The sequence below is a fragment of the Apostichopus japonicus genome, chromosome 8, assembly GCF_037975245.1.
Source record: "Apostichopus japonicus isolate 1M-3 chromosome 8, ASM3797524v1, whole genome shotgun sequence".
In the NCBI taxonomy this organism is placed as follows: Eukaryota; Metazoa; Echinodermata; class Holothuroidea; order Aspidochirotida; family Stichopodidae; genus Apostichopus; species Apostichopus japonicus.
In genome coordinates this window covers 27449717-27476438 of record NC_092568.1, presented here as the reverse complement: position 1 = coordinate 27476438, position 26722 = coordinate 27449717, and the positions used below count along the sequence as shown (strand labels likewise).

Here is a 26722-nt window from a genome sequence, read left to right as displayed (position 1 = left end):
TGGCTTCCCATAGATAAGTGTATTTCCTACGTACGTTCGCGAATTGGGTTTGAACAAAACATCACACATACTCCGCAGTGTAATATTAACTTAGGCTAAAGTAATTCAACAATTGCCTACCACAGAAATGAATTTCTGTAGTACCTACCGCCGTGCGAAGTGTTAATTACACGATCACGGACTGTGTTACAAAGTGTTTCAGGTGCGAGCAAGCTAGTGTTTGGAGTAACGTGAAACAGCCCTAGATGCAAAAACATAGGTTTGAAAGCATGCTGTGAGGTGTCAGAAAGACAATTGAAGAAAAATGAAGGATTATTCCAGGCCATCTCGTGGTCGTGGACGAGGTAATTGGAGAGGGAGAAGTGATTACCACCGTCGAGAATCCTACCACGGTAGGCATAGCAGTAGCAGCAGGCCTAGCTACCATAGTCGAAAATATGAACGTGACCGTTCAAGAGATCGACGAGATAGCCATTCTCGTAGGGATCGCCATTCCCGTGATAGACGCGAAAGATCTCGTTCTAGATCGCCAAGACGAAGACGTTCACGAGATAGGCGCAGTAGATCTGGATCCCGGTCCTCGTACTCATCAAGCTCACGTTCAGCATCACGACACAGATCTAGTCCCAGTCGTTCACGTAGCCGTACAAATTCACCCGTAGAACGTGTAACACCAGGTGAGCAAGGGCAGCTGACAAGAGGAATAAACGATCAAAGTAGATCACAGCAACTCGAAGGCTTTTCACGATCACAGGGGGAGCAAAATGTATCACCTGGGAAAGAAAATGTCCAAGTTGAACACAACTTGGCAGTAGAAACAGGTACTGGTACAAGTGGTAGGCCCATCAATATGACTAGGCCTTCTTCAAGTGACATTGGTCAAGATGCTTACACGGTTCCACCACCTTCCAGGTGGGAGAGGGAGGGCTCTCAGGAAGAAACTGAAAGCAATTCTAAAGGCTATCAAGACTCTGTTGATGAACTATATGAGGGAATTGCTGATCCTTCCGAGAAAAAGGTGGGCAAAATTGTAACCAGCCGAGGGGTCTAGGCCTAAGCCTACCTATATGTTTGATCAAATGGCAGTCCAATTAATGTTCATTTTGGCAAGCCTTAATGCTACGCACTATAGCTCTAAGTGCTGCTACTTCAATGAGTAGCCAATATGCTAATGTTCAGGAAGCTGTCATGAATCATTTCCAACTGAGTACATCAAAGATTCTGTAGAGTTTACAAAGGTACTGGCCTAAGCTAACACAGTAACAATAACAGTCGTTTGTTTCAATTACACCTTTAAAGTTTAGTAAATACAGTCTTCAGTAAGAAACATGGTGCAATGCCAGCATTCATAATGATAATTATCTCAAATTAAGATAGTCCTAGGCCCACAGTATTCTCTTGCAATAATTTTTCAATAGTCTAACTAAATGGATCTGATGTTGCATAAGGTAAAACAGTCTTCTTCCTTTCAAAGTTTTTCCAACTGTTATGTACACATCTGTTCCAGTCATAATCACAATTTCTTGAATTTAGTCAACAGCTTGAATGCAACTTGGAAAAGCACCTTTGACAAGAACCTGTCAAGAAACTCTGCCATACAGTAGTTCAATTTGTTTAGAATAATAGAATTATCAATTGGAGACAGAAGTTGTGATGTAATTAGACATTTTTAATGCAGATCAAATATATAGAGCACATAATGATCCATTTCACCTTTATTCAAATTGTGATCTGTAATTTAGGTTTTATTTTAATGAAGCATGCAGATCTTGATTGTGATTTGAAATCCTTGCTTCCAATCAAGTGTGGGATCTTTGAATGTATGGTGTGCAGAAATTGTGTTGCAATTTTTATGTTGTTGAGTTATGCACACTTTCTATATGAATATTTCCAAGTGGTACATTTCTCAATACTCACTTTTGGCCTGACCTTGTGCACAAGGGAATTTTGGATTATATATTGGTTTTACATATAAAAATACAGATAAAACAAAACAACAGCAAACAAACAAACAAAAAAAAACAAGAGGAGTGGACCTTAAGTTAGCATTTCTGTTCCATATATTAAGTAATATGCAATCGCAATTGAAAGCATTAGATGTGTTACTTATTGGGATCTACAGTAGTTAAATTTTGCAACATTTATAGGGGAAGGGGATATTGTGTATATACGGTATACTGTTTAGTCTGTTTGCAGAGTGTTTTCTGAGAAGTTTTGTAAATGTATAACAAAGTTGTCCTGCAAAGAACGTACAGTACTGTACATAGTAAAATATTCATAAGGTTGTGTGTGACATAAGAGTCTATTTTCAGCTTGAAATCTGAAGTTGCCCTTTTGCAGACCATTTCACACTGGATTTCCATTGTTTCACATTCACAGACTAGTTTAGGTCCAAAAGAAATGTTATCCCCAGTCAACCTACAGAAGAAATCGCTTGTGATTACATTCAGTAATGATCGTTTCCAGCAGGCGCCAACCACAAAGGCAGCTATCCCTATTCCACCAAAGGAAGCACAGCGTGTGTTTGAGACAGCTGTGACACCCCCTCATTTTGCGTAAGTGGAGAAATGCAAACATTTTCACATTTGGATAACTCTTTGCAATGATTAGGCCTTCTCTTGATGCATATTCCAGGTACTGAACATAGAGTACATATGTAGAATTAGGTACTTTGTATCACAAATTTGTCTAAATGCTATGTATATCTAAAAACTGACTAGGAGATTAGGAATAATTTGATGAAGGAAAAAATTGCAGAATTGCTCTTTCAAATTTTGTTAAGTAACTTAATAAAACAGATGTCTGTCTATAATAAATTGTTAAAGTCAGGTACCCACTAACAAGTGAGCTGGGTTATTCATGAATGTTATGATCATTCTGAACTAGACTTTGATGTAGTTAGTTGTGCTTAAACGTGAATGATGGCAAACGTTAGCCCATACTCGTGAAGATAGGCCTGTGAGAACATTTACTGTGAAGGTATATGGTAGGCTACTGTAAGTGGTGATGTTTGATTGATAAATGACAGATCTATATTTAAATGTGGTAAACAATTGTTGTGATATTAAATTGTTCAACAAACTGGCGATGAATTTAAATGTGGTAAAGAATTGTTCTGATATTAAATTGTTCAACAAACTGGCCATGTACAGGACAGTAGTTACTGTAGCACTCTTGTGTATTTCCAGGGTGTGTTACGTTGCAAAACAACCAATTTGATTATATGTTTTCTTGCTTGAAAGTTTTGTGGAAATCTCTATTTGAAAGATACTGTACTATCACATTCAGGTGTACTTTAAAGTTTGACTCTTCATGTCACCACTAATTCTCAAGTTGTATCTGTTTTACTGTTTATGTGTTTTCATTTAGTGAATCAGATGATAACCCTGCAGTCTCAGCTAGTGCTGACAAGAGGAAGTCTGTTTTCCCAGCTGCTAACAGACCCATGTGGAAGCCAATCGGTGAGGTGGACTTACCATCTCCTCTTCTGATAGAGCAACCGGTATCATCTAGTGAAGTAGTGCCAACCAAAGCTGCTACAGAGGTTGCTGACAAGAGTGGTGGAACTGGGAAGAAAAAGTCCAAAGCTGAATTGCAGAAAGAGATAAGAGACCTTGAATTAGCTCTAGAAAAAAAGAGAAGTGCAAAGAAAGTCATGTCCGAGGATACTTCAGAAGAAACCCAAACCGTTGGCGAAAAAGAACCCGAATTGAGGGATACCAAAAAGGTACGAAGCAGAAGCCACAGTCGTGACAGTCATCGAAGTAGCAGTTCCAGTTCACATGACAGTAGCCAGGAGAGACCGAAGAGGGAGACCAGAGGTAGAGGTCAAGAAAAGGGCAGAAAGAAGTACGACAAGAAAGATAAAACCAGGCGGGAAAGGGGAGAGAAATCCAGGCACGGTAGCAAAGATGGAGATAAATCAAGGCGTGGCAAAGGACAGAACACAAAAAGAAGGGACAAAGAGGAGGAACGATATCGGGATGAGAGAACAGAGAAACAGGAACAAGTAAGACGAGGAGATTTCGAAGAGGAGAAAAAAAATATCAGTGAAGTGCAAGATACTCTACATGCATCCCTTTTGGGTGACGAAAACAATTTGCCAGAATTGCCAGGACAAGGATCTGTTGTGCAGCCTAATGAAATGATGCACCCTTCGTATGAAGCTAGTGGTATTGTAAGTCAAGATATGGCACAAAGTTTCAACCAAACAGTTGCATCGACATATGTAGGTAGTCAACTGGTGCAAAAGGATGTGTATGCAGTCGACCATTTCTTGCAAAGTCTTGGTCTATCGGGTGGAGCCTCCCGAGCGGAAACTTCAGTTTCTAACAGCTTGCCTGCAACTCTGATGTCCAACACCTTTGATCAAAGTAGTCTACAACTTCCTCCTGTTCAAGAGACAAATTCTTTTCCAGCTGAATTACAACCCATGCAAGAACAGTCAGCAGCAGCAGTAAGTGACTTTGGTTTCACTTACACATACCAGGACGGTCAAAACCTGCCAGGCTTAGATCTTGCCGTGGATCAACCACCAGTTGCGGATCAAGAACCTAACACTGGATTTCAAAATGCTGATGAAGAAGATGAGTACTTGTACGGTTGCAACATGAGCGAACAACGGCAGATAGAGAGTAGACAACGAGAGATAGAGAGTAGAGAGGAGGAGTATATCCCAGAGCCAAAGTCACCCACAGAGAAAGTGGAAAAAGATGAGCAATTGAACAAGATTCTGTCAGCTATTGGATTTGACTTTGATATGGCAAAACAGATTGTGGAACAAACAAAGAGAAAGGAAGAACAGACCAAGGAGCAAAGTCAGTTGAAAGGAGCAAGGAAAGCCAAGAAACAAGAAGACCAGGGAACACCAGATCAACAAGATAAGGATAGGAAAGAGAAATCCAAAGCAAACAAGAAATCTGAAGAGAAAGCTACCAAGACAATAGTAGCTCCAAGAGATGACATTAAAGAAAGTACCCCAGTTGATGCCCAACCAATTCCCTCTATTGTAAGAAGAGTAGCTCGGTCTCCAACGACAAATGTTTTAGAGTCCTCTCAATCAGCTCAAAACACAACCTCTGATGACTGGTCAAGTCAGTATTATGGGCCTACAACATCTGCCAACTACTTTCCTGCGAGTAGTACCATGCCACCAATGACTTCGGCTCCACCCCCTGCCGTTCCCCTATATGGACCACCTGTTCCTCCAGTTTCAACTCCTGTTGTACAACCACCAGTTCTATCGACTCATGGACCCCCAGTGCCTCCTTCATTGGGACACCCTGTCTTACCACCCCATCCACAACTAGGCCTTCCACCAGAGTTGTCTCTACCACATGGACCTCCTTTGCCTCCACAAGGCCCTCACATGCCTCCTAATGGCCTACCCGGTACACAGTTTGATGCAAGCTATGGTCACTATCTTCAAGGACCATTCCCACATGTCACTGGTCAACAGCAATGGCCACATCCTGGTCCATACGACCAGGTGGGTCATCAGGATGTTTCATACTACAAGAGATCCATATCACCAGGTAATTACTCGCGTGGAAAATACTCTCGTTCCCATTCCAGATCAACTTCCTTCTCACGATCTCGGTCACGTTCATTTTCGGACTCGGCTTCATTTTCTAGCTCTCGTTCCCGTTCTCGTTCGCCCCCGAAAAGGAGTTCGCCCAGAGTCATGAAGCAAAAGCCAAGGAAATTCCAAGAAAAACGTGTTGCAAGTGATTTAGATTCTGATGAAAAATCCTCAAAAAAGAAAAAGAAGAAGAAGGCAAAAATAGATGACAAAAGGGGCAATTCTAAAGAAACGAGCAAGCGTCTGGAGAAGGAGAAAGTGCCAAAGAAAGGGCGAGAAGAAAGTAAAGACAAGAACTCTGTCAAAGGGATCAAAGTGAGCTTATCCAGAGATCAGGATAAAGAAACCTCACGGAGGATAATAACAATGCCAAAGTCCAGAAGTAGCAGTCCAGAAAGGAAGGATAAACACAGTGCCGGAGGGTCATCACAAGATGAGAAACGGCGTCAAGAGAAGGAAAAGTTTAAGAAAGAGGCTGATTTACTCCTTAAACATCAAGAACAGCTTCTCATTGAGAGGATGGAGAAGAGGAAAAGAGAAATGGAGAAGGAGTTGGAGAGAGAGAAGAGACAGAAAGAAAAGGAACTGGCATCCCTGGGGTGGGCGTTTGAGAAACGGGAGAAGGAGATCAAGAAGAGGGAAGAAATCATCATGAGGGTGGAGGATAAACTCCGTAAGCAGCAAGAAAAGAGGGCCATGGCCGAGATGAAAATGGAAGAGGAGCAGCAGAGGAAGCTGAAAAAGGAGAAAGAAGATTTCAAGAGGCGTCTGCAATTCCTGCAGAAAGAGCTAGATCGCTTGAAGAAAAACCAGGGTGACTTGCTGAGAAAGAAGCAAAAAGAGAAAGATGGTCACAAAGACCCAGAATTAATGGAGAACAACCAACTGCAGGAGGAGATTCTGAATCAGATCAAGAGACTGCAACTCGCCTACTCTGAAGCTTACGGTAAACCATTGCCAGAGGAGCCCGAGGAGGATAGAGAAAGAGAAGAAAAGGCCGACGAAAGGTCAAGAAATTCAAGAGAGAGGTCACCCCGCAAATCACGAAGGAGTCAGGACCAAAAGGAGGTAAGTTGGAATCGATATAAATGTAGATATTGGTGTTTTTAAGCAAACTGAAGGGATCATGATTCCATTCAATTATGTATAGTAAGTAAGTGTACATGTAGTTTAGGAAGTGATTTGTGATATCTTAAAGTTTTGTAGGAGTTTGTGAACGGGTAGAATAATTGTACAAAATATGATTAGGCTGTGCATACATGACAGTACTTGTCAGTTGTACAATTAAGTTACTAAGAACGTTGGATGCCTTCCTTTAGTATGTGTTTTATTGCGTACGTTGATAGAAATATTAGAAAAATAAACAGTAAGAAACAAAACAAAAATAATTAAATAAAATTCCTCTCCCATAGGTCCATCTATGCTAGGTACTTATGAAGAATGTCTCATATATATTCTGTGGAAATGCTGATGTTATGTTTACAAGCTCAGTTTGTACATACAGTATCAGTACTATTGATCTGTAAACAGTGTTTTGATGAGAAATTTGAGTAGAGGCAGTGTATTGGATCATAACTTGTATCGTTATAAGCCAGAATGTTCAATTTCACCTGGTATGGCTGATATGTACAGTAAACTATATTGCAGGTTGTCCAAAGGGGAATGTTGGTTCCTAACAATCTTGATGTGCAGTAATGAACTGAGAGTGATAAGCTTACTGTAAGTTAATGCTGGTCCCTTTATACTCAACATTCAAAAGAGTAGCTCTGGTGGATAGAACAGAACAGCAAAAACTGCTGATATCAGCCATGGCTGGTGAAAGTTTGTAATACAGTAGGATTGGAATTAAAATTCAGCATATACTGTACACTGTATATATACTATTAAGTGGTAATATTTCTAACAGTAGATTATTTCATATCTGTATATGATGTGCTACACCTTTGGTAGGATTAGAGTTGTATTAGAAATAAGAGGGGATCAGAATCTATTACAGAGCTTACAGTTGTTTCTTCCAACATGACAAAAAAGGATAAAAAGAAGAAATATCAGATTTTGGAGAATAGGAGTTTAATTACTGATTTACTTAAACTAAATTTCTGTTAGAGTTTCATTTTATAAGTAAGTTATGCCATATGAAATGTTTAGCTTCTGCAAGGCTAGTGCCTTTGATACAGTTGTCAGGATGTAGTTTTAGGTCCAGGCTTGAGTAGGAACATAGATGCTTTTTGTTACCTTATTAGTGGACAGTTCTTCATATATATTCCAATGTGTCGTGACCAATTTCTGAATCTTTCAGTCTTCTGGTAGTTCAGAAAGAGGAAGGCAGCGAGAAAAAGAGAGGGAGCCACCCGAAGGAAAGTCGCGCTTTAATTTTGTGTATTTTGACTCTGGAGACCACTGGTGCATGTACTGTAATAAGGTCCTGTCTGATATTAATGGATTCCTTATCCATCTTCACAGCAAGAAACACATGAAGGTAAGAGAAACGTCAACCATTCTGTTACCACAACTTGAAATTTTTTAGTTAAGATACACCTGCATTAAAATTAATTAAAACTTGTGGCAAAAACTGTTATCTAAGCTTATTCAAACCAGGTCAAACTTCAGTGCAATTTTTTACAGTGTACTTTGGTGTACAGTGAACATAATATGGGAAATTTCAGTTGATTGCATTATCAGTATTAACTGTAGGTACTAATTAATCACAGAGGCTGGAAATTGACAGTTGATTATATTCTTAGTTTTTTTGCTGCAGCGACATTTGTGGTTGTACAGTAGGTAGCCTGTTCACACCCAACATTAATTGTGACCTCTCTGTACAGTACATATACAGTAGGCAAGCTGCTAACCATTAGCTGCAACGTTTGCTTTAAAGTGCTTTTCTATATTTGATACTGAAGTCAGTGAAAAAGAAGTATTTCATACAAGTTCTGTTGTATTGAAAGTGAAAAATGTTTCTGGCTAAATTTTGGAAGCAATATGTGTTAACATACTTTCGACATCGATTGTGCCACAATTAGCAATCCTCCCCCTTTTAGTGCATTGCTGAACTGGTTAAAGGTACTGTAGTTTGCGGTTTTGTCCCAAAAGTTTGACACTCTTCGCAAAAGATCTTTTCAATAGTAAAAGTACAGCGTATATACAATGGGAATATTCCACTACAGTCTACACATTTCAGTTCTACAACGGTTCTAGTCCTATGAGGGAACACTTTGTGAGTCTTGCAAACTTTTTAATGCACTACACCTCTGTTCAGTCAATGAGGCTGAGGCATTAGTCACAGTATCAACGGCTTACATTGCCTAGTATGTTCTTGGTGCCGTGAGTTTGCTCCAAGTTTATCAAAATGAGACTATAAGTGTGTTGGTTAGTTGTAAGTTTGTCCTAATCTTTAAATGTTTCAATTGATGATGGGGAATATTTATAACTTTTAAAGAGGGTTTTCCCCTCATGTACTTCCTCATTAAATATAACAATCGTTTGACAGGCTGGGTGATTCCGGGAACTTCAGATTTACACTTCATGTACTTCATGATACAAACTTCACAGTATGCTTACTTTTGATTTTGCATTAACTAAAACTTGATTTACAGAATAGGCCTTTGTGTTAAGTGCTTAGTTGAATTAGTTTTTATGAACCTATTTGTGATACTTGTAAAGAGTGAAAGTCTGTCACATGTTAATGATCTGCTCTGCGCTAATTGTGACAAAAGGATTTACAATGCACACACATGAATCCACTGTACAGAGCGCGCAATGACTTTTGACATATTAATGCTTTCAGTTAATAGAAGAGGAGCAAAAGGGTAAAGAGAGAAGCTGCATACCACTCATGGTGGATCATGTGATGTGTTTTAGTGGTGGTACTTAACTCTAATAATTCCATGTTACATGTGTATTCTGTTAACATCTTATAATGTCATAATCACACAGCTGCCACTGTCCTGATGATGTAACAAAGGGAGCCGTGGACTTAGGTTTGTCTTTAATTTGTCAATGGTTAATCACGATCATGTTCAGCCATGCTACAATTTCTGTTTTCATTTTAGTATGTGAACGGTCGATTATGAACTCAGGGTCTGAATACGATATATCAGGGCTGTACACAATGTATATATGGAAAAGTAGCAGATGACACAATTCAATGTAAAATAGCAACACAGTGGCGTACATCAACAATGTATGACCTTGTAACATAGTATAGAGGAAGAACAACTCTTTGTTTTAGACAATCTTTTGACAGTAATTAAAAGGATATATATGCAATAAAGAGTGCCTGACAATTCTTACACACACACACCCATGCACTTACACACATATGATGTGTTGGAAGTACAGTAGCACCTCTGCTTGTTATGTGATTCACATTGTCATTGTTTGCTTCTGCTATCAGAATTGCGATCCCCACGACAGACCATGGAAGACTATGAGTCCGCAAGAAAAGAAACCTGCACCATCAACATCTTCTTCAAGTACCATTCAGACTCCCTTTAAGGGTAAGATTTGGTAGGAAGGATTGTGACGAGTTACAAGTTTATTTACTGTACGTTCCGAGAGGGTACTGTTTGGTCCTTATCAGTGTGCTCTGTAATATGTGGAGCTATTTTTTAACTTTTTTGGGGGGAGACGGTATGAAATATTTTGTGTAACATCCGTACGCATATATCTTTTTGATTTGTGCTAATTATAGTGATTGTTTCAACTGCTTATATCTACTTTGACATGGAGAATTGTCAGGTAAGAACTTGCATGCCTGATCACAAAATGGACCTGAACTGGACCTAAATCGTCTCAGTAGGGCATGCAGAACCTAACCATATAGGCTTTACTAAAGGTTGGTGTTATTACATCATTCTTTGTCAATTTCTATTTTGGCATACTTTAGAACGGGCTTCTTGTAAGCATATGATTAGAAGAGAACAGAAATTGTGAATTGTTTGTTTGTTTTACTTCTCAGCACTCTTCAACAGGATTCTGTGGTGGCACCAGTTTTGTTGCCCTCTGTGAAACAGTGTTCATCAGCTTGTTTACAATGGCGCCACTGTGCAGAATGAATGTCATTTTGATATACTTAGGCTGTTATCTTTTGTACACAAGAAGGTCTCATTACGATGAGCTGCCTAAAAAAAAAAGAGAGAGATAAAGAGAAAAAAAAAGGCATTGCCTTTCTTGTGGAAAAAAGATTAGGCTCTGGTGAGATGAAAAGGCTCATCTCTGGAAGGAAAACTTGAGGTAAATGACCCTGAAAGCGATAGAAGGGTTTCTCATTTTATCATCATGGATTAAGCTCATTTCTGGTCCTTTGAGTGGTCTGGCTGAGAAATACACTACATTTCAACACCTCTCCTTTCTGTAGATATCGGAACGAAATCGGATACAAAATTACTTACACATATTTACATATACACAGACAGTGCTAATAAATATCTACATCTTGTATGAAAAAGTCTTTTCACATCACAATAGGAAGGTACATATTTATTGTACTGTAGATAAACTGAAGGAAAAACTACCTCAGGAAAGAGCGAGATATTCAGAGAAACAACCAAACTCTATTGACTACTGTACTTTGATTTGAGTCAAATCGGACTTTCTCACTGAAGGAGCAGTTTGAGAAAAAAGTCATCTAGAAGCACAAAAAAAAAGAAAATTTAAAACATGATTTCCGTCTTCATTGCCATGTTTTAAAACCTTTCTCCTTGCAGGTGAACTTCTTCTGGTACCTACAAATGCATTTTACTGCAGGCTGTGCAAGATTTTCCTGGGTGATGTGCTATGTGCCTCTGAACATGTTCGTCAGAGAAGCCATAACCTGAAGTACCTGGTAAGTGACGGTTACCAATTGGTATGACACATGATAGAATTCTCAATGTTCAAGAAAATATTCCCTGTGCCACTGCTTGCTGACTATGGAGTGGAAATTTTTTTGGTCTGAAATTTAAGAAAAGTTTATCACCATTCTGCGGTAAAAACAGTTATTAAACAATTATAGTGTGAAATTTTAGAAAGAGTCTATGTATTGACTGTGGTAGATGAGTAGTGGGTACAGTACGTTTTAAACCTTGTCCTGTATTGAATTGTTCGAAACAGTTGATATCATCTGACTGTGGTGAATGTATTTTGGGTATAAAGTTTTCAAACCTTGGTCTCCATTGCCTGACATCGAAAGCACTTTCAGGAATACTCTCAAGCCTAAGAGTATTTATTAGGCAGGTGTTTTGTGTGAGCAGTGACTTGCATTCCTTCTCTTGTCCCGTATAGCATGAATCATGCTTGTTTCGTTGAAAACAGAACCGATACTTCACCCAACTTTTTTCTGTCCATTTTTAAGTAATAGCCCGTCGAGTTGAGAGTAATGTCCCTCAAAACGTTTGTTTCTCTTTCGTGAGAAGTCACCCTGCGGCAGATCTCACAAACCAAGTTAATCAAGAGTGATAGTAGGTGTACAATTTTTGTTTTTTTCTTCCAAAATCAGATAGTTTTGTCTTTTCCACAATAGCGAAACAACTCGTTTCAAGTCGAGGGAGGAGCACATGACCAGAAATGTCCGTCTGGAACCCGTGGGAATTTACGATTTTACCTATGTTTACTGTACATTAGGAGTGGTTTGAACCTTTTTGCTTATGTATGAGTCAGTATTGTTGGGCCTTAATTCAAGAAATGTTTTGCTTTTTTTGTGTAAACAGAAATTGCCGAGGGAAAAGTCACTTATACAAGCAAGATATATTACTTACTGCCTTTGCTGTTTTTTTTAAAATCTTTGCTGTTTTTTTTTTAAATCTATAACAGAAATTCACAGACGAGAACCGATTTTATGAAAAGCAGCTTAGCATAAGAAGAGAATCAGTGAATCCACCAAAAGATTCTTCTTCAGAAGCAGAAGATGACAAACCGGATGATGTGAAGGGGGGCAGTGATGAAGTTCAGAAGAAGGAGAAGGAGGAGGTCAGGGAAGATACCCCCCAACAGAAGAGGAAGTTACCATTCGTGGGCAGAAGACCTGGTTATAGTAGGAAGACAAGGTTTGATGCAAAGGAGACTTCTCTGGGAACATCAAAACCATCTGATTCTCCCGATCAAGAGAAAGAGAAGGAAGAGAAAGCAAAGGAAGATGAAAATGATGAGAAAGGTACCGAGGGGGAGGAGGTGTCGAACGAGGAGGTTGTGATTGACGAGGAGAAAGTAACCGATGCATCTGATAAGGAAATGGACGACGGTAAAAAAGACAGCAAATTTAAGTTTAAATTTTCATCAGGGAAGAAAGTAAAGTCTTCAACAACCTCATCTGCTACAAGCACATCGCCAACCGCTTCTAAATCTACAGTGACCAAGTCGCCTGTTTCTTCAAAACCTCCAGTCTCTGCTCCAAAGAGTTTTCCTATGATTGGAAAACGACCCAAGAGCAAGCTAGTGATTTCCAGACCGGAGGCCCAGCCAGAACCAGAGCCAAAGCAAGATACTGAAGACAAATACAAAGAGATGAAGAACTCACTGGATCTCTTTCTGCAGATGAAAAGTGGATCATTGCCAGTAGTGGTCGAGAAAGGGAAAGAGAAACAAGAAGCAGCTGCAAAGGATGCAGGAAAGACCACTGCCCCGCCCCCTCCTCCTAATCCTCCTCCTCTTCCTCCACCACCTGTTGCTGGTCAACCAGGAGAAACTGCAGGTGTCACCAATAGGGACAACATCGCTAAAGCCTACCAGGACATCGCTGAGAAGGAAAAAGAGAGGCAGGCAGTACCCCCTCCGCTGCCTAATATACCCCCTCTCCATCCGACCGGGGTCAGTGATGTCATCAACGAAACACTAACGACGTACAGTTCAGCTCATCAGTATAAGATGGCATCTCTTGGTGTTGCACCACCAATCATGAACACCTCCTTGCCACCACCACCACCACCAGACTTCATGATTGCTGCTGGGATCATACCGATGCCGCCAACCCTCCCAGCTCCTATAGCTCCTCCTCTCCTTCCAACCCCTCCTCAAATGCCAAATGAGACTCACTTACATGGGCCACCACCCCCACCACCGCCAGGGACTCAGGAGGGAGAGGAGGACGACGTAAAGATGAACGACTATCTGGCTGAATATGGGGAACTTCTACCCGATACAGATGATGATGATGATGAGGAGGAGGATGGAGACAATGAAGGTAAAATCTTCTTTCATTTCTTGCATTGTCTTCACACACATGTGCTCTTCTCTATTTACTTACATTGGTTCCAAGCATTTATACCTTAACTGCTGATGACAGTTGAACACATGCCATTAATAATTATATCCTTCAGAGTATGTAATGTAAAGCAGGGTTTCTCTAAAGAGGGTAATAAATTCTCGTCATATTGTTTGCAATTTCATGAATTCTGGGACTCGAGTTATATAATATCGTTCTTGACCGCCAAAGAAACTGTAAAAATGTAGAACATTTGAAGAAGTGTGAGTAGATCTGTAAATTGAATATAAGTTATATAACATTTGAAGAAACTTGAGTAGATCTGTAAATTGAATATAGGTTAAATAACATTTGAAGAAGTTTTTTCAGTAGATCTGTAAATTGAATATTGGTTATTTAACAATTTCTCCAGTAGTGTAGCCATGGGTGAGGATTTTGGGGATTGTAGAGCTAGAAAAGGGAGCATGATACATATCTATCTGCCCTCCAAATAGTTCGGCTGATCCCAAATATACCCACAAATCCTTTTACCTCCAACATCGACACTAGATGCCATTAAGGTATTTCCAGCTGACAGACTTTGCTGGAATAGTTGAGGCTGAATTTAGAAAAGATTAGCCTCAAATTCCATACAGTGTTTAATATCAGGTAAGATCATTATATTGGCAAGTACTCTATGTAGCAGTGTGTGGAATATATATTTGTCATAGAACTACAAAGACACATTCACTACTACTACTTCTAGAGAATATAGAAATAAAAAGAGTTTTACATCAAAGACGATCAGACAATCATATATGCTACTCAGTGAATGGCGAGAATGTCTGCCAACTTCTGAGGCAGATACCAACATCATCAATGGAATTTTTTCTTTATAGAGACAGATCATAAATTAATGTGGGCGTAATTGACAAGTAAATGACAAGAAATCATGTTTGTAGCTGATCGCTGTGAATTAAAGTTGATAATATGACCATGCCATGTGAGGTATAGTCTCCATGGGTTGGTGTTTTTTCAACATGCCATCGATTTGTTAGCTTCGATCTCCTGGTCAACTTAATGGATTATTTACAGGTTTTGTGACATACAATTATAAGGAAGTTCTTCCTGGTCTAGTGCAGATTTTAATACAGCCATCACCATCTGTTTTTGCATGTAACAGTGAAGTGACATAGTTGAACTGTGTGGTGCCATTTAGTGCACTCGAAACTGTTTAATCGATGAACGAATTTCCTTGAGAAGGTGTTGTCGATAAACGTTTATTACCACCCGACCAGTTTATTATTTACATCAATGGAGAACTATGACAATCGAGTTTGAGTGGCATTTGACACTTTTGTTATTGATCTGAGGGTAAATGCTGAGGTGAAAACACATAAAAGAACTTTAAGAGGAAATTGACCCATAGGGTACTATGTGTACATTCATGAACACACTCTGTTTGTGGTGTATTTGAGTCAATAATGACCATTTCCCTAATGAAATTGTTTGTTTTGTTAGGTTTGAAATTCATTTAGAATTAAAAAATTTTTTTAGAACACTTTGTTTAGTTGATTCTGATAGCGCTTGACTACTCAAGTCTTGGTTTGAACGATGAAGCTTAAGCCCACAATTTTGAAAAGTTTTTACTTGCCTTCTATGTGTGGTTTTGTAAATTATGTAAATAAGTCTCGGCGATAAAAATGCCGACAGTTGAATCAAATTGACCAATCAAATTACTCCCTAATTAATATTTCATTTGGAGATAAAATCTAAGAGGGTCTTGTAATTTTGATTAATTGACAGCTTATTTTGAGTAATTACTACTTGGTAACTTTGATAAAATGGCAGACCTAATTTAAACGCAAAATGCAGCAATAACAACTCATACAGTAGATGCCACAATGGTATCGTAGTTTACCAGATATCACAACTGATCGTTAGGACTGCTTCCACTTTGACCATCACAAGGAACTTCTCTACCATCAGTTTATCATGTGATGTAACAGAAATAGTCTGCGGTGTACAGTAGAGTACGTTGCACAATATCAAGTCAACTCGTTTGATGACATCACTGCAACACTAGCACAGTCGTATGTCGAGACGAAAACTGGTAATTTTGTGTGAAAGTCTCTGATTTCAAATTCGGTCGTGGCACAGCCTTTAGCCCGTTGGTTTGGACTTTTAAACACCATGATATGTCTATATCTATTCACCATCTCAAGTCCTGTCATTGACCTACTGTACTTTACATCTCCTTAATGTGTTTTTGTTTCCAGTGGTTGTAGTCACTCTCCTTTCTTGTTTGTTCACGCAACAGGTTTTCCTCCATCAGGTACTAGTGAAGACATTTGTCCACCTGGTGAAGAAATAAACCAAGGTTCATGTTTATCTTGTTTGTTCATGCTGACGTGCTCACTGTCACTCACTTGCAAAACGTTTTGATCTTCATTCAGCAACAATACTCTCCTCTTCTTGCACTTTCCTTTCTGTTTCAAAGCGGAAACTTAAAAGACTGGCGAGTTTTTACACGGTTGGCAGAAAATATCAGCAGTTTTAACGATAGGTCTGATAAGATAGAAAGTGGGGTGGGATGGGATAGGGGGTCGGGCTTAATTTGAGGAGATCAACACGCTTCGTTGTCTTTCTGGTATGTGTGTGTATAGCTTCCCTTTTTGTTTTTTATTTTGTTTTTATTTGTTTGTAGCGGTTGATAGTTGATATTTAGAAGAAGCCTTCATTATGCACCTTAAATTTGAAGCAGGATATTAGTACAAGAACCTTACAGATTCAACATGTTTATTATGAGCATATCACGGCTCTGAACCAGCTATGAACTAACACATGTGATTCTGTTATAGAACTTCACATTCAGCTTACTAGTCAAGTAGTCATTCCCATCACATGTAAAAAAAACCTTTTGAAAAACATTAACTCCATTTCTAAACGCTACAAGCAACATCATCAATAAAATAACCGAGAAACACCATGCTTGAATCTTTTGATTATCATGGCTGCTGCTTTAGTTCGACAGAGTAACGCTGCCCATTGTGAAACGATAACATTGTCAAAATGTATTGATCAGCTTACTTAAAACTACGTTTGTGAACATTTCATTATAGTATTTACCTGCAAATATATGGCACTGTATATGGCTTCATCCTATTACTCATTTTCACTGCACTATTTTAACAAAGAATTCTGGAACATTTCTTACAATAAGCACAGGTTTCTAAGGAAAAAAATATAACGTTAAATAAATAAATATCTTTGCAGGTTATTCTCTGTTCCAAATTAAAATTGCAATTTTATGTTCTTAGTGGATCATTAATTCATTAATTCAGCTACTGTAATGTATTATTATCCTTTTCTGTCATAGCAAATCCTACTGTACCTTATTCTTTGTAGCTGGTAGATAAGTAATCTTAGCAGCTAGTAAATAGTGCTTTTATGCTGCAAGTAGATATCTACAGTACTAGTATAATTAGTACTGTAGAAGCATATGTAGCTAGTAGATGTAGTGCTTCTATGTAGTTAGTACAGTAGATAATACAAGTCTCTGTCTTTCTATAGGTAGTAGATCTAGAACTTCATGAAGCCTGTAGGTAGTACCTATATGTAGCTAGTAATTTCTATGTAGCTAGAAGATAGCACTTCTACATTGCTAGTGGATAGTACTTCTATGTACAGTAGCTAGTACTGCTATGTAATGAGTACTTCTATGTAGCTAGAAGGTAGTTATCCTATGTACTTTGTAGATAACACTTTTACATAGCTAGTAGATAGTACTTCCATGTAGCTAGTAGATAATTCTTCTATGTAGCTAGTACTTCTACATAGATAGTAACTTCTTGTTACTAACACAAGTGTCCTTTTTTTTAATGGAACATTCAAAGACTTGAACTTGTGAGATGATTAATTTTTTATGCTAGTTTTGAGATCATTTTGTTGTTTCCCTGCTCAGATCTAAACAGTCATGTATCCCACTGCCTCTTGAAGTTTGCCCCTATCAGCCAGATCCAGTCCTCTATGTTCCATTCCACCTACCTATTACACTCTTCCAATTCTCCCATTGGCGATAAAAGCATATACAATCAGAGCCTAAAATATATATATTACCCCCTCTATAAATATCACATTGTCTGTGCAATATTATTAGCAAAAGCAAGAAAGCAAAAATATGAGTGGAAAGAATATGTAAAGGAAGTTGCTTTCATTTTAGTAATATTTCATTTATTTAACCAGGGCTTCTTAACTTTCTTACTCATTATTTGAAATTGGTTATTAAGTTTTTTTATTCCTTGCCGGAGGCAAAAGGAATATGTGCGATGGTGATGGCTTGTGTGTATGTATGTATGTATGTGACACTTGCTTGTAAACATGGTAACTCAAAAAAGTTCATGGTGGATTAACTTCATACTTGGTATATGGATCCGTCTGATGTACAGTAGTACAAGAAGCCTATTGTTTTTTGTGAAGTTCAATGGTCATTTGGGGTCAACAAGTCTGTAAACATTGTGATCGATCACGATAACTCTAAAATTACATCTCTGTTGAACTTTAAACATGGTATACAGATTCAGTTTGTTGAGTACAAGAACCCTATTGAAATTGGTGGAGGTCAACAGTATTGCGGTCAACAGGCCATAAAGTCTGAAAGCCTAGTAAGAGGATAATCAATATTAAAGTTACAATTAATCTGTGAATTCTCCAATGCTATGATTTCTTTCTGTGAACATAGGTTGGTCAAATTCAGTTCAGTTAAGTTGTGTGAAGGGCCTCTATCGGTCTTCAATAATACATACCTGGTATCCAGGTAATGTAATCTGCTTCAGACTTCATTCTCTTGCTTTAAACTGCATGTAAACCTATCAGGATTCATCCTCTGAGCTTCAAGGGGTCAACAGGTTATCTCATATGGGCACAAACTGGCTCAAGGGGTCAAAAGGTTATCTCAAATGGTGGAAAACTTGGCAACTTTCTCAAAAACATTTTACAGTGTATAAACAATGTCATGTAACTCTCAACAACTATTGAAGGGATTTGCTAGCTCAAAATTGGAAAAATGTGTCTATATTTCACAGCGGAAGACTGTTCTTTCTGGATATTGAAAATTTTTGGTTTACAATTCTATACTGTAAAATCCTTACCAAGGAATGATATGGTTCACACCCACAAAGGTAATGACTAGACGGTACTTGGCTCAACAAACAGCTGCTTTAATTCCAGACACTTGATACAGTAGTATTACTAGTTAATTGACTCAAGAGGGAATATTACAAAGATAAACTTAAAAAGAAAAGAAAATAATGCCCCGTGGTGGTAAGTATCTCAAAACCTAATTGTCTCAGGTTGAACATGTTTCAAGCTACATCATGTACTTTGGATAACTATGTGCTGGGTTTCCTGAGGCACAGTTTCTTTTCTAGTCTTTTCTTTCTCCCCCCCCCCCTTTTGTTCTCCATTTGTGGTTGTCAAAATATGAAAAGTCATAGCCTGAAGGGAACAATGTGCTTGTTCTATGGGGACAAGTCAGTCAGTGCGGCATTGGGCGTTTGACAATATAAGTATTGTACGCCTTTATAATGGCAGCTGAAAGACAAACATACACCAACCGGAGGTGAAATTGCTACAGTATTGTTAACAGTGGTTTGTGGTGGCATTAACACATTTCTCTCTAACTTTATCATTCCTACCGCTTTTGTTTGTTTGGGGGTGAATAATTTGTGTTGTCCCTCTTTCGCTGCTACATCTGCCCTGTTTTTGTCCTTCTCTATTTGTCTCACGAGGTTGCTCTATACCCAGCCAGCCAGCCACCCCCCCCCCCCCGCCTCGCCACCCCACCTTTAGTACAGTAATTATTGGTATTTCCCAATCCTAATCAACTTGAACCTAATTGTCAATTTCAAATTTCATAGACAGTTGCCAAGTCTGGAAATTTTCATTTCATCCTGTTTTTGAAATTGTCCCAGTTAGACAAAAGAGAACAAAAGATTGAAGGAATTAAGAAGACAAGTAAAAGAAAAGAAAAGAAAAGAAAAAAAAAAGGGAAAGAAATAGTAGAAAAGGAAATAAACAATGGAGGAAAACAAACAAGAGCATAAGCACAAAAAAAAGAACTTTTACAGAGAGCTCTAAAACTTGAGGATATTGACGTTTCCAATTGTGTTATTTAATCCTGTATGCTGAGTTTGATATCAAGTACTGTAAGTACAGTAGACCAGTGAAACCTCAGATAAACAAAAGTTTAATTGAAAATACTGCAGTAGCAAATGAACTGTTTGTAAACTTTCTACGTTAAGCTTGGTGAATCGAACACGTATATCAATTGTAACATATTTAACCTATAACGAATTAAATCAGTTTGCACTCATTCAATTTAAATACCAGTAAATATTTAATGAGCCAAACAATGACTCTTGTTTTTCTGTCAATCGTTAAAGTTCATTACAAGGAGGGTATCTAGGAATATTGAGCTCCTTGCAACCACCAGCAGCTCCTGTGACATCTGCCTGCTGCCCTTTAGTATCGTCACATCCAAGAAATTCCTTAAATTGTCACTTTTCAACTAAGGAATTATCTATTTTTTTATCATTATTATTATGATTATTTTTGGGGGGAGGGGGGAGGTGTGGAGAGGCTTTTGGTACAAATGAAGTACACCAATTTAGGAAAGAAATCATGGAATCCTGACCATTCAACCCACTCCCCTGTCTATCCAATCACCCACCCCATTCCCTTCCCCCTCCCCCTTCCCCCTCCACTTTCCCCTCCCCCTTTCACCTTTCACCCTCCCCCTTTCCCCTCCTTTCCCCTCCCCCAATTACTTTTCATGTCACTTTTCTACAACAGAACAAATTTTCGTGACCCAAGTGCTATGTCATCAACATTCTCTGTATTTCTAGATTTAATGCCACTATTCATCCAATAATTACATTCACGACGTGGTGAAATATTTCCAAAGACATTAAAAAGTGTAACAATGAAATCAGACCCCTTTTCTTTGTTTTTCTCTGCACGGATAATTCAGCAGTCAGTATTCCCTCTTTGCATAAACAATATGTGCATAGTGATTCAATACTAACAGATCAAGTAGGCCAACCTATGGCTTCAAAAGGTCACCTCCCGAAAAACCACAAATTGGACAGTTTTTCATTGGACTCTAAATGTTCTCTCAGGCTAATAATTCTTCTTGTTCTTCCTTTTGTTGTTGAGCCGAGTATTTTCACACCTGAGTATTCTTTGCTCAATTTTGTCAGTACATAATTGGACACATTTGGACAAGGTTTTGTTTGTGAGCAGGGGGAAAAATTAACTATCGCCGCTCGATAAAAACTTCTTTTTTAACTTTATACCCTTTCCCATTGAATGTTGTTTTTTCACATGAGATGGCGCCCCTCGTGGACTCTTTTAAAGAGATTACCGAACAGGTGGCGTTTTAATTCATTTGAATCTTGCATCATGATTGATAAGGCTATCAAGAATTCTGTCCCTGTTTTCTCTCCACAGCACCGGACGAAGGAGGGAAAGGAAGGAGAGACGGTGAGAAGAACGCGTCAAGCGGCTCTGAGATGGAAGACGAGTACCTCTACTGGTATTGACATATCTTTTACGTACTTCGGAGATGTTGGAAATGATTTCATCGGTGGAGGGTTTCAGTGACTGTAATGTGCCAATCAAAGGGGGCACCGTGTACCAGACTCTCAGTGCGGTAATATATTTGAAAATGAGTGACTTTGTAAGTTTATGATCAAAGAGTAATTAGTAACGGACCAGGATTCAAAACGTCTGCCGTGAATCTTGAACGATTTTCTTCAGCAGGCTTGTTTTCTTAAGACTTGCAATGTTAATTGGTAAAATGTGGGGTATTTTTATTATTCATGGCCATTGTTTTATCCTGGAGCTTTGAGCATGTGGGAGGCAGGGGGGTAGGGGGTGGGGTTGGGGATCTGTCATCAAATATTTTTTAACATTTTTTTTTAATCTTGAGCTAACCAAGAGTTTCAACCAGGGGTAGAATGATCGTCATAACAAACAGTCTCCATCATTTGTAGTAAGAATCTCACTCAAATCCGAATGCCTCAGTTTTCTGAATCGAGTCCTTGGAACGTAACTCATGTATTACGTGACAATTGAATTGTTAAATCTTTCGTCTGAGGAAGTTCAGAGTATCAACACTCCAGTAAATTTACATTATTGTGTGTACTTGTAAAGATGTCTTACATGATTCTCATATGTATATCAAAAAAGCCGCACAAGAAAAGAAAAAAAAATATGCTTGTTCATAAATATTTTTATCATTGTTAAAATCTTTGCAATCAACCTTTTAAGTCTGAATCCATTCTATTAAAAAAAATGTTTTTTTTTTACTGTTGGAACCATTTCCAATCTCAGCTGTTTCACAGTAACGGAGCTGATGTTTTAATCATAGCGGTCAGCTTTTGCTGCCATCATGTTTGTGGGTTATCTCGTCTTGCATATCTACTAAAGTGCATTGAAGTAATTCCTCTTTTCTGTTTTCAAAGTAGTATCTGGATTATATCTAACCCCTCCTCGAGTGTTTGAATCTTCTTGCAAATTTCAAACTGACGTCCACTCAGTCGACAGTATCTATCGTCGGACAGTTTGCAATCATTCCATTTCTCGATCTAGTTGTGCACAGTTTTGTTTTGTTGTGGTATTACCCTTGGAGAGAGAAAACTAGTAGTTTGGGGTTGTCCGACTTGTCTCGCGATCAATGGTCATCATACGTGTGTAAAATTATGCATACTGGTCACTGGTCCATATTCAGCTAAACTGTGTCACACTGTGAATGAAACATTGGGAATGTTAAGTTTGCCTCCAGAGAATATGACCTAGAATTTTAAGCTGTTACTGTTATGTAGAAGGGGTGAAGATGAGTAGGCCTCTTTAGTCTGCGAGTGCTTCAACGGGAGGTAAAGATGACTAGGTGTGCTTTTAGACTGCGAGTGTTTCATCAGATTTATTTGGTGATCATTCCATCATCATTTGTCTGAGCCTCCTCAGCTGATACAGCAATCACAACTGGTACAGCAATCACAACTGATCTTTAGATGTGCTGCACTCTCATCCCCATATCAAGGTTAGCTTTAAATAGGCAGCCTAGTTTTCCATTTTTTCCCCTGTTTTTTTTTCTTTATTTAATTTTAATTATGACCATTATTATAATAATTATTATTGTCTTGGAAGAAGGAAGGTGGTGTGTCTGTCTTGAATGTTGTGATGAAACAGTTTCAAACAATTTGAAGAACTATTTGGGAGGCATTCTTGCCTTAAGAGTTTGAAATTTTCAGCTTTGACACTCACAGCTATCACAACTTACGTGTGGCCCAAAAAATAACATAGGAAGTGTGACCCAAGCATTCATGGGGTCATTGGTTATGTCATGGGGTCATTGATTATGTAATGGGGTCATTGATTAGGTCATGATGTCATTGGTTATGTCATGGGGTCATTGATTATGTCATGACGTCATTGGTTATGTCATGGGGTCATTGATTATGTCATGGGGTCATTGATTATGTCATCTCTTGGTTATTTGTCCTCTATCTTAAATTAACTTCAATATTCTCTATCATGGCTGGTGAGGACCTATTGTTACTCTCAAAATGCAATTACTGCCAGTGGTAGCAATTCCTATGACTGAAAATCAACAACATTTGCCCCATTTGTACTGTTTATGTAAAGTAGAGGTCAGTAGGTCAGTCTTGAAATATGATATGAAGATGTTGTTGGACCAATGATGAAGTGTTGAGAATTTTCCGGTTTCATTTTAGTACATCGTCTTGAAAAAAAATTGACAATAGGTTTTTGTTCTAATATGAAATTGTGTTGCAGAATATGTTACCATAGAAACCCAACCTGCTACTTTAGTTATCAATACTTTCGGGGCTCTTTATTTTGGGAACTTTTTGCTGCGATGTTGTTTTACCCATAAACCTGGTGTACCTCTTCGGTTGAAGCCAGGACTGGAAATGCAATTATTAAGATCAAGCCATCCACAGTATCGTCCCCAAAATGCAGTCAAATATCAGATCCGGTAATATCAAGAGACAGATTTACAAACAGAATTGGTTTATTGTCAAATTGAGTTTATATTACACTACTTATAACAAAATGAGTTTTAAATTGAATAGAAATAAGGTCACTATTTAAGTTGTCTGCCATTTTGTGATGTGATGACCTCATCTTGGGTTTGATTCAGGGCAATTTCTTTAAACTCGGACCACCTATCACTTGCATTTAGCTCTAGGGACAGCACCTCTGTGAAATTTGTCACATGAAGTTTCTCCTTAAACTGACCTACGAGTCTATTTTAAGTGCAAAAAAACTGTCCACGATTTTGATAAACTAATTAAATATTGATTCCTCCTTTCCCAAACTTGTTACTTATGGATAAATTACTCTTGGGAGTTACTTTTGAGGGTGTTTTCTTGATTAAAAGCTTGGCAGTAAATAACAATTGCAAATGAAGAATTTTTTGGACATTGCATACATTTTTTTTAGAACATTTTCACTGCTTAGAAAACACATTAAATGTTTAGAAATGAAAATATAGCAAACACTTAATTTCCTAACATTAATGTGGTGACTTCTTGTAAATGGCCTAGTACCCTACAGTACCATTTTCCATATGAACCCCACCCAAGACTCCATTGTGCAGGTATCCCATTGCAACTCCTTACATTACTGTATTTGTCGCCCTCTTCTTGAAGTAGTCGAGTCTTTAACATCGTCAATAAGGCTTTCTAAGAGTTTGATTTATTGTACAAAACCTATTGAGCTTTTAACACATCACCATTTTTTGTTGTGTTATAAGCGAAAGCCCAATGGTACAACCAGGTCCAACATTTGTGGCGAAACTTTTGCCAAATAAATTTCTTGTAGTGTCAGTTTAATAGTGTTCATGATAAATGTTCTGTTTGTGTGAGTACATGGGGGAAATTCTGCAATACTTACCTTCTTAGTGCAACGGTCGTATGTGTTGACTTCTTGCATTGGCACTGGAATAATATTAGCATATAGAATGGGTCTTCAATGTTGATATAGGCAATAACAAGCCTTTGATTACAAATTCATAATAATAATAACAACTTTTTAAATCATATAACTATCTGATTATTATGAACTTTTGCAGGTAATTTCTGGGTATTAAACCCAAATAAGGTTGTAAATGGCTCATCTGTTGGCATGACAACTGAACCTGAGATTTTTTTATGCGTTTGGTCATGGTTTTTTTGTACTGCCAAAATAATAGCTTATCACAATAGCGTAGAGCAGTAATCACAAGTTGCCATCTTTTGCCAGGCAAACATGTGTAAACGATGTTTATTGTTAATTGTGTACAGTAGTACTCTGACATTTGAAGTTAATTATCAATAACTTGTAAATAGTAAGAAACATCAATGAACTTGTGCTATGTATTACCTGTAGTGACCGACATGTAGACTACGATCCAGAGCTGGATAGCACCCTGTGATGGGGCCCCTAAGGCATTATGTGACCCCACCCCCACCCCCCCCCACATCTTCCAAGTTTTGATGGTACAGTCTGTAAATAGAGAGTTAGATGTCTTTTCTGAGAGTGTTCATGGAGGCTCCTTGACATGTTGACCCATGGTCCCATTCAGCATGGGGGCCCGAGGCCCCTGCTTCATCTAGTTCTAATGAGGTAACACGTGGGTTTCCCGATGGAAGATTGCCATGTGTTTGCACACCAAACAAATATTACTCTGGTAACTATGATAAAGTCATTTCATATGGTTCCTACTAGATTTATAACAAGCCATTATATATTTAAAGACTGAGTGTTTGCACTTGTATTCTCATTATTGCAACTTAGTGAATATTACTACATCAAGATGTACTCACATTTAAGAAGTTTGGTTGAAAAAATTGTTGCTAAATTCATCTGTATATTTCTGCCTATATATATTTATGGGAATGATCTGGTCACATATTATAACTCTGATAAACATTGAACTTAATATCTCAATACAATAGTCCAGAGGCATATATATATATAGATATATATATATATATATAGATATATATATATATATATATATTTGCGCCATCCATCTCGGATAGCACCTTTGAGTCAAGCAAAGAAGTTGATGGAATCCTAGTACCACAACGTTAATCTATACTCAATGTCTAAATTTTGTAGCAAACCTGCCCAAATGTAAAGATCAAGTATCCATCCAGTCTTAAAGAGTAAAATGGATTTTTCTTATTCTTCTTTCTTTTATGTTTAATTTGTCTTTACATATCAAAGAATTTCCCTACATATATTTAAATCATAATCAGCTTTGACATCAAAGGGAATGCGATTGACAAATGGGAATTGTCTTGAATCCACTTAATTTGAAAAGTTTGTGATTATCCTGAAAGGTTTAGTCTGTCTGACTCGAACAACTTCCAACTGTGTATGTCACTGAATGTCAAGTTCTTTTTCTTCTTTTTTTTTCTCTTTTTTTTTTTGGCCTCTTTGAGCAAATTCCTAATGTTACTAGTCATGTTATGTTAAGGAAAATCATGTTTTAGCCATTCATTACAGTACAAACATTTCTTCTTCTTTTTTCCCCATTTTATTATTTTTTATTCACCGCCAAGATTTTCTGTGTTTGGGATTGAATGAACTTGAAAGAGAGAACATGGTCAATTTAAGAAGTCAAGTTTCATTGCGAATAAAAGGTCCATCCGGTGATAGATAAAATCAGGGCGTTATAGACTGGGGGCTCTCATGGGTAATGATGGTTGGTGAGGAAGAGAGGCAAGAGACACGCTGTAGTCATTTTCTTTTTTGTGCATAATTTTGCTCATTATTCTGCTGCAGTTAACTGATTAGTTCATATTTTCTTGTATTTTGTTTTAAAGTAATGTCACATTACGATATAGTTATACCAATTATGTGGTACAACAAAAAACTGTTTTTAATCAAAATAAACATCTCTTAACAAA

The 26722-nt window shown here is 38.1% G+C and overlaps 1 protein-coding gene across 2 annotated transcripts; it reads left to right on the top strand.

Moving 5' to 3' along the window:
- Positions 1-151: 151 nt before the first annotated feature.
- Positions 152-26722, top strand: LOC139971392 (uncharacterized). 2 transcript variants are annotated; one of them, XM_071977768.1, is made up of 9 exons: positions 152-1018; positions 2380-2555; positions 3370-6649; positions 7881-8060; positions 9978-10080; positions 11290-11408; positions 12374-13739; positions 16060-16119; positions 21249-26722. In XM_071977768.1, the coding sequence occupies exons 1-9, from the start codon at positions 305-307 to the stop codon at positions 21338-21340; spliced, it is 6090 nt and encodes a 2029-aa protein (XP_071833869.1). In that variant the 5' UTR covers positions 152-304; the 3' UTR covers positions 21341-26722. The 2 variants fall into 2 exon arrangements, with proteins under 2 accessions (XP_071833869.1, XP_071833870.1); XM_071977769.1 differs by lacking the exon at positions 16060-16119.

What these genes read in the sequence shown, in the direction of transcription:
- LOC139971392 (XM_071977768.1), top strand. Translation starts at nt 305, where the DNA reads ATGAAGGATTATTCCAGGCCATCTCGTGGTCGTGGACGAGGTAATTGG. An exon ending in GCCATAACCTGAAGTACCTG is followed by an intron (nt 11,409 to 12,373) that starts GTAAGTGACGGT and finishes AATCTATAACAG; the next exon opens with AAATTCACAGACGAGAACCG. An exon ending in GGAGGATGGAGACAATGAAG is followed by an intron (nt 13,740 to 16,059) that starts GTAAAATCTTCT and finishes TTCACGCAACAG; the next exon opens with GTTTTCCTCCATCAGGTACT.